The 9,054-nt window shown below is 36.0% G+C and overlaps 1 protein-coding gene across 1 annotated transcript; it reads right to left on the bottom strand.

The window, feature by feature from the left end:
• Positions 1-3,947: 3,947 nt before the first annotated feature.
• Positions 3,948-5,086, bottom strand: LOC110032458 (protein NUCLEAR FUSION DEFECTIVE 5, mitochondrial-like). The gene is made up of 2 exons (XM_020736098.1): positions 4,978-5,086; positions 3,948-4,947 (listed from the first exon to the last, which is right to left on the bottom strand). The coding sequence occupies exons 1-2, from the start codon at positions 5,053-5,055 to the stop codon at positions 3,982-3,984; spliced, it is 1,044 nt and encodes a 347-aa protein (XP_020591757.1). The 5' UTR covers positions 5,056-5,086; the 3' UTR covers positions 3,948-3,981.
• Between the last annotated feature and the right edge of the window lie 3,968 nt (positions 5,087-9,054).

The raw sequence follows: 9,054 nt of genomic DNA, 5'->3' as shown, positions 1-9,054 counted from the left end.
TTATCATGCTATTTAAAAATAAATACAAAATGAAAGCTTGAATGTGGCCCAGGATTCATTAGGATCAACTAATAAATAATCTCACCATACTAATTTCAAGCACTCTGTCACGAACCTCTATCCCAAGCAAGGATGAGCCATATCCTTTTATCCATGGAAAAGAAGATTCTATAAAAAGCTAGAAAGAGGAAAATAATCTAAGAAATTCTAGAAAGTTTCACATAATTCAAAAAATATGTTGAAATAAGTAAGTTTCAAGAGAGCTCTAGAATATTCTAGAAAGTCCTAGAATCATGTATATGTAAAGAATAATGTAGAACTATCTAGAAACTCGTATATTATAATGTAGTCTAGAAAGTTTCATGATGCTTTGGAGAGGAAATGGGCTACTCATAATAAATCATATTGATTCTAGCTCTTTGCTACGTACTCCTATTATTTTTTAAATAATGTCCTTTATAAGAAAGAAGAAAAAAAACATTATTTTATATAACAATTTTTTCATTCTAATTATGTATGGAGAAATTAAACAAGGCACAATCCTTTTTTTCAACTTAAAAGATAGAATGTATGTGCAGACAAGCTTTTCACTCCAATCACCGCCAATTGTTGTATTTCGAGTGTCAACATTGCTCTATCCAAGCAAATTCATAAATTAGGACATCTATAAATGCCAATTCTCAAGCATAATCTCATAATTCAATCATGATTTATCATCGTCCCTGCTACTATTAACTCTCCATTGCAGAGCATGTCGGTGCAACAACAATCATAAACTCTCATTGTCTATCTCCACTATTTTATCTTCTTAGTTTCTTGAAATAGTATTCTCAGTAACGGACCTCGCCCATGCAATCATTTTTGGATTGCTCTTCCAAACACACCTAGCATTATCCACTTAAACAAGTATCTCAAGTTTATGATGCTTTTTTTCAAATTTAAAGTCTTAGTCAAAAAGCATATTGATCTAAGAATCATGACAATGTGCTACTACAATGGTAGTGAGTATCTAAACTATTAACACATTCTTATCCACCAATTGCATCCTCATTTAACCAGCTGCACATCTGAAAATGATAAATTCCTTAAAAAACACTATTATAATATTTGTTGAAATCTCTCTCTCCCCCCTCTCTCCCTCTCTCCCCCCCTCTCTCCCTCTCTCTCTATTGCATCCATTTTTCCACATAACTATTGGACTGGAGTTTTTGCTCCGATAGTTTACCGTATAAATCGTTAGTCTACACTTCATTTCTACAAGTGTCCGCATCATATAACGTGGTAAAACCGCAATCTCTTGGAATGCCAAAAAATAAAACACCATGGCTCACTACCCCCACCAAGTTGGAATATCACTCTATTTCCACCATAATTGCTAAGCTTTGTTGTGTCAACTCCCTATTTCGTTGAACTTGACATTCACCTTCCTTGGGCCATGGTAATGTGTATAAAAAGTATATGCCATTCATCTATACTTTAGCGATATCTTTCATTCTCGGACGAAACAAGCAACTATTGTTTATCATGCTATTTAAAAATAAATACAAAATGAAACCATATCTCTATCCCAAGCAAGGATGAGCCATATCCTTTTATCCATGGAAAAGAAGATTCTAGAAAAAGCTAGAAAGAGAAAAATAATCTAAGAAATTCTAGAAAGTTTCACATAATTCAAAAAATATGTTGAAATAAGTAAGTTTCAAGAGAGCTCTAGAATATTCTAGAAAGTCCTAGAATCATGTATATGTAAAGAATAATGTAGAACTATCTAGAAACTCGTATATTATAATGTAGTCTAGAAAGTTTCATGATGCTTTGGAGAGGAAATGGGCTACTCATAATAAATCATATTGATTCTAGCTCTTTGCTACGTACTCCTATTATTTTTTAAATAATGTCCTTTATAAGAAAGAAGAAAAAAAACATTATTTTATATAACAATTTTTTCATTCTAATTATGTATGGAGAAATTAAACAAGGCACAATCCTTTTTTTCAACTTAAAAGATAGAATGTATGTGCAGACAAGCTTTTCACTCCAATCACCGCCAATTGTTGTATTTCGAGTGTCAACATTGCTCTATCCAAGCAAATTCATAAATTAGGACATCTATAAATGTCAATTCTCAAGCATAATCTCATAATTCAATCATGATTTATCATCGTCCCTGCTACTATTAACTCTCCATTGCAGAGCATGTCGGTGCAACAACAATCATAAACTCTCATTGTCTATCTCCACTATTTTATCTTCTTAGTTTCTTGAAATAGTATTCTCAGTAACGGACCTCGCCCATGCAATCATTTTTGGATTGCTCTTCCAAACACACCTAGCATTATCCAGTTAAACAAATATCTAAAGTTTATGATGCTTTTTTCAAATTTAAAGTCTTAGTCAAAAAGCATATTGATCTAAGAATCATGACAATGTGCTACTACAATGGTAGTGAGTATCTAAACTATTAACACATTCTTATCCACCAATTGCATCCTCATTTAACCAGCTGCACATCTGAAAATGATAAATTCCTTAAAAAACACTATTATAATATTTGTTGAAATCTCTCTCTCCCCCCTCTCTCCCTCTCTCCCCCCCTCTCTCCCTCTCTCTCTATTGCATCCATTTTTCCACATAACTATTGGACTGGAGTTTTTGCTCCGATAGTTTACCGTATAAATCGTTAGTCTACACTTCATTTCTACAAGTGTCCGCATCATATAACGTGGTAAAACCGCAATCTCTTGGAATGTCAAAAAATAAAACACCATGGCTCACTACCCCCACCAAGTTGGAATATCACTCTATTTCCACCATAGTTGCTAAGCTTTGTTGTGTCAACTCCCTATTTCATTGAACTTGGCATTCACCTTCCTTGGGCCATGGTAATGTGTACAAAAAGTATATGCCATTCATCTATACTTTAGCGATATCTTTCATTCTCGGACGAAACAAGCAACTATTGTTTATCATGCTATTTAAAAATAAATACAAAATGAAACCATATCTCTATCCCAAGCAAGGATGAGCCATATCCTTTTATCCATGGAAAAGAAGATTCTAGAAAAAGCTAGAAAGAGAAAAATAATCTAAGAAATTCTAGAAAGTTTCACATAATTCAAAAAATATGTTGAAATAAGTAAGTTTCAAGAGAGCTCTAGAATATTCTAGAAAGTCCTAGAATCATGTATATGTAAAGAATAATGTAGAACTATCTAGAAACTCGTATATTATAATGTAGTCTAGAAAGTTTCATGATGCTTTGGAGCTATAAGTAGAAGTCCCCCCACCCCCCCCTCTTCCTCATTTGGATCCATCCAAAGTTCCTAAGCAATCAAGTGTATAATCTCTCATTTCTTAGCGAAGTGTCCATTTCTTCTATAACTTCTCCCTACTCTTTTCCTAGAGAGTTTTGTGTCTTCAAATCCGAACGTTGCAAGGGTTAGGCTGATTTGGTGCTTAAAAAAGGTGCTAAAGCCGTACGGGTGACTAGTGTAAAGTTTGCTTGTGACAACTCGCTTCTCTAAAGTGAGTATTGAGAGCTCAAAAATTTGGAAATCCATTTTGAGAGGGCTTGTAAAACAGTAAATACATGAATACTTAGTTTCCTATAAATTTATTCAATTTTCTACGAGAATTTCTTGTTGCATTTAAAATTGCGATGAAACCCATTTACAATCTTTCAGGATTCTATACATTCTTAATATCTTAATAAAATGATCAAGTCATTATTCAAACCTCTAAATAAATCAGAATAAGCCTAATCACTAAGTGCGCAGAAGGGTCAGTTATACAACCAGTAAATCTTAACTTAAATGTAACTATATATAGATTCTATCAAGATGATCAGAAAACAAAAAAACATACAGAAACCATATAGAGGCTTCTTAATCTTAAAGAAGTACCCATAAAGGTTTTGAAGAAAAAAATTAAAACGATTGCTACTGAAATCATAAAACAAATAAAATGGAGAAGTTCTGGATATCATACCTTGAGGTACAAATCCTCGTTATGCTCCTTGATCCTATCGAGCAATGAAAGCCAGTCAACCCTCCTAGCAGAGAGGGCTTCTTCAAACTCCTTAAATGCAGGTTTCAAATCATCCTTCTCTGGATCCAAACCCATAATCTTGTCCTCCACCCTCTTACTCCTTCCCACAACTGGCCTGGCCTCCTCAGGCACAACATGCTTCTCAGCTTCCTGCAACCTCTCTGAAACCTCAGCCCATTTAGGATCGGACATATCAAGCCCATATATCTTATACCTAATCTTCCCCTTCCTCAGTGGCAGAGCCATTATCTTCGGCCTTTCAGATACTGTAATCAATCCCTTCTCCAACTCTTCCTCCTTCTTAGCCTGTTCGCGCATCCTCTCAAGCTCCTTATAAAATTCCACTTCGTCCATCTTTTCCCTCGCCCATTTGAACCGGAGCTCCCGTAAAAAGTCGCCACGGATGCCAACTTCTCCAGCAAATCGACACATCTGCTTGACTTCATCGCAGTCCATGTACTTACGCAGCTCCGCGCGGACACGATCCCGACGCATAGCTTCGTTCACAGAGGCGCTAACATCCAAGATAGTCTTCCATAGATCCTCGCTCAGATCCATCGGAGGCCCATCGGCTTCGGCCCCTGAATCGAGGCGATCGACGACGGTCTGGCAGATTATAAGGAGCATGGAGTCCCGGGTGTCGCGGGGGAGACCAGGGTAGGCTTCGGAAATCTTCCCGCGGATGGAATGGACGAATCGGGAGAGGAATTCGTTCATGGTGGCGTCTTCTTCTGTTTCGACGGCTGAGGGAGGTGCCGGAGAGTTAGTGGTGATGGGTTGAAGGAAGCGGGAAGGAAGCGTTTCGTGATTAGTGTTAGGGTCAGAGTTAGGGTTAGGGCAAGGGTTGGTATTTGAGGGAGAGTCATGGATGGATCGGATTAAGGTTTTTCCAGAGAAGAGGAGAGGGAGAGGGAGAGGGAGAGGGAGAAGGAGAGGGAGAGGGTGTCGACGGAGACGGTGGAGGAGCGGGGAGGTTTTAGAGATCAGCTTGGAAGCTACGGTTACCATTGGAATGACGATCGTGAAACCCTAAACTGTAGTGAATGATTTAAAAAGTTCAAAATTTTGGAGATGTATCCCACGGCTATAAATACTCTACGGCTATCCTTAAATCATTTAATAGTGTGCTTAGTTATTTTAAATTTTTGAAATATTTAGATACATGCAACTTAATTCATATATATTTATATAGCTAACACCTAAAAATATATAAATATATATAACTAAACATATGCCATCCTATACATAAAAATTATTATTTCACTTTTTAGACGTCATACTGACTAACAAGTTTAAAGTGGTATAAGAAATTTAAGGACAATTTCATATAGAACTTTAATGAAGAACAATGTTTTTCTTTACATTTCAATCTCAAACGACACTTGGGTTCTCCCTTTGAAGGTTATTCTTTGAGTAGGTGTGAAGCTTCATTAATTATTTATAATAGCATGCAAAATTATGTTCTGGCAGATTCTCAATTTCCCCCAAAAGTTGGTTTGCTTAATCCTATTGGTTTGGGTAAATTGAATGGCTTGGTTGGTCACAAAGCTCATAGTAGTGTGTCTGAAGTTCCCTGAATAACACATATGATAAGTCTCATCAATGAACAATGTGATATTGGGAAAGATGCGGTTCCTAATGAGGTTAACTTAACAACTGACGTTACTCCAAATGCTAAGGGTGTTATGTCGACCAATATGAAATTTATTTCTTCTTCCCCTCTTATGAATCAAGATTGTATGGATGCTTCTTTTTCGGATAAGGATGAAGGGGAATTGGTACCTTCTGTTGCTAATGAGCTTTATAACAAGCACATTCGTAATCTTGATTGTGAGGATATAGATAGTTTTTTTGTGTTATTTCAAAAAGAAAGAACATAAATAATAAAGCTAATGCGCTAACTATACCGCGAGTTAGTTGACGACCTTCCAACTCTCTATGGATTTTCGTTTAATGTTTAAAGCACTTTTTTGGAATATAAAGGGTATTAGTGCTACCACATTGTTTTTGTTATTTTTCTCTCTTTTATTTTGAAAGAGTCGTCAGGTTATCTAACTTCGTATAATTATCTTTTTCGAGTAAATCTCTCTTCCTAATCATATTAATGATTTAGAGAAGAGATGAATCAGAAGGTAAAGATATACAATAATGAAGGCAAACTAGAAAAACACCATGAAGAACTTTCATGAAGTAAGCTTCACGTGATAGCCCAAGAGCATGCGCCCGAACGAGGTTGGGTCGAAAATGTCTTGAAAACATATACGCGAAGAATACCCTATAAAAAAACTCACAACCAGGGATTCAAGTGTGTATGTTTATTTGGGGGTCAATAGTAGCTCCTAAAGAGATGTATTCCTTTTGGTTAATTACATCTTGGAGGCTTACCAAAAATACTCTCAATAAAATAAGTTCTGATTATATTTAAATGACGCCAGTAAAGGGTTTTACAAATGATGGTTATTTTACACGAGCATCTTGATGCTTTCAAAGCTCTCGCCAAGCCACTTGGCAGAGAACGAGTCTCTTATATCTAAAATGAATGGGTAGCAGCTCATCAATAATCGAGGCCTATGAAATAACCAGACTTACTCATAGAGTCCACAATATGCTTCCAAAGCCTGACCAAGCCATACGGGTAGCGGGTGAATCACTAAATCCCAAATGAAGGGTGTTGTATCCACAATTCGGGCATACGAACAACATCAACGAAGCATTGAAAGGTGCGACAAGGCTCAAAGGGGGTCGCAAAAGAAGGAAGAGTAATCAAAATCTCTTAGAGATAACCTAGTTAGAGTACTATGATCCATCATTCTAAGTTATTGGGATCCAAGTTTACATAATCGTAAAGGTAGTCGACCCAACTCAACCGAAGACCCCCTTGTCAGCAATCTATGAATAACGTCATCCAAGGGGAACTCAATTGCCTTAATTTCAAAAGAAGAAAATTCTAATCCTATAACTCTATGTAGGTCGGAAGAGGTGGGACTTATACCTGCAAAAGTAGCAAGAATGTAGTTTGAGTGAAAGAAATGAGAGGTACAACTAATAAATCCTGAATGTTCTCGCGAAGGACTTACTTCTTGTCTAGGTCGGGGAAGCCTCTAACACCCTATGCATGCTAAGCAATGACCTAAATATAAAACTTATGTTAAGCTAATCTTGTTGGAGAACCGCGAGCACTTCTTCTCGAGACATGCAATACGATGCAATTATCTAGTTCTAAGCATGGAGGCCCTATTAGGAATGATTTGGGATATAGTCATGTTATGCAAACCATTTTTAAAAATGGCTCGAACGCCATGCAGAAAAGTGATGTGTAGGTTTTAAATAGTTGAATATTTTAATCATAAATTTTAATAAACCTTGACTATTTTATTATGATTTCAATAAAAGTTTTATAATATTAGGGTCCTTTAAGAGCTTAAATTTTAGCGCAAGATTCTTAGACAAACCACAATAAAAAAGGGTGAAACTTGCAATCACATGCGAAATCAGAAAAGTAAAGCAAACCGAATTAAAATTATAATAGGTGAGTTTTGTTGGGCTTACAACATATTCTAGAAAAGCAAAAATGCGGTCAGACTCTGCATATACATAATTAGTCCTAAATGTTATACATTAATATCAGAATGCATAATTAATATACGAGAAATGAACATTTGCTTCTAGTCCCCACTATGTGGTTCCACGTCTCAAGCGCCTAGGAACTAGTGCCCGTATCTTAATTTCGCTACATGACATGTTAAAGGTTTTATTTAATGGGAGATTTTTTGAGTTGTTTGTTATGAAGTGAAGTTGTGCCGATATGCCTTACTCTCTTCTCAACTTATAGTTTTTCTTTCTCTGTTGTTCGGTTGTCTTTCTGTCTTGGAAGTCTCAATTTTATTCTTTGGGACAATTTTTTGCTCCATTTTAGTCATAAAAAAAGTGTTGTTGGATTCTAAAGGGTAATCTGTCGTCTTTCCCTTTCTTCCATCAGCGACCCCCTGGTATATTCAGATTTGCTCTTATTAATTGCTTTATATTGATCAATAGTTTTCCTTCTCTTATGTCATTTTTCTCGCTTTGTCATTGCTTTGTCATAGGCTTGCAGGTTCAGCTTTTTGTTTGCTCCTCTTATCTTCACTTGAGGTTTTCTCTCTCAAAATTTTGGTTGTTTGGCTTACCTCCTTCGGGATTTCTGATTTTTGAGTTTCGTTTGTGTGTGTTGTGCTCCTGAGGGAGGAACCTCTAGGTTTTCTTTGAAGCGAGTTGTATTTTATTTGTTGTAAGGATCCTCCTGTCATTCCTTATAATTTTTATTTTGCATGAATAAAAGTCTCTCTAAGATTTCAAAAAGTAATAATAATAACAATACGTGGTAATTACATATAGAGCACCCTGAACTTTGATATTTAAAAATCAAGCACTCTTTTCATCTATTTTTTAAATTCTCGCTGAAATTTTAAAATTCAAGATAAAAATTCAACTCATATTTTTCAATTTTGTCAAATTCTAAATAGTTTGAAATATTAATTTTTCGGGAGTTTTATATGTTATTGTTCCGAAAATTTAAGTAGAAGAAATATAAATTACTCGCGTGCTGGCTTTGCAAATATTTTATGTTGTTCTTAGTTTCAGATGGTTTTATCCGAAGGAGATGGGCTTTTATACAGAAATGGCCAAGATCGTGGTGGACCAAATCTGTTGGGCCTTTAATTGCTAATTTTGCTTTAAGATTGAATTTATATGACTGAGATAATTTCTCTATTGTACATAAAAAATGTGTCGGCACTAATCTCGAATAAGTCAAACAGATTAAAAGAATAAAGCAAGAGCAGGGGGGGCATAGAAGGGAGACCAAAAATTCTTATTATTACAAGATCAAAGGACTTAATTGACCAAGTGCAGATCCCTCAGATCGGGACTCGAAGCAAACCGATTTGTGTCTGTCGAAATGAAAGTCAAGATATATTGCGCCGGGAGAAGCCATCAACCCAACTCTTCCCACAACATCGCCAACCATCT

The sequence above is a fragment of the Phalaenopsis equestris genome, unplaced genomic scaffold (genome assembly GCF_001263595.1).
Source record: "Phalaenopsis equestris unplaced genomic scaffold, ASM126359v1 Scaffold000946, whole genome shotgun sequence".
Classification (NCBI taxonomy): Eukaryota; Viridiplantae; Streptophyta; class Magnoliopsida; order Asparagales; family Orchidaceae; genus Phalaenopsis; species Phalaenopsis equestris.
The sequence above is the reverse complement of the archived record's forward strand: the minus strand, read 5'-3'. Positions and strand labels throughout refer to the sequence as shown.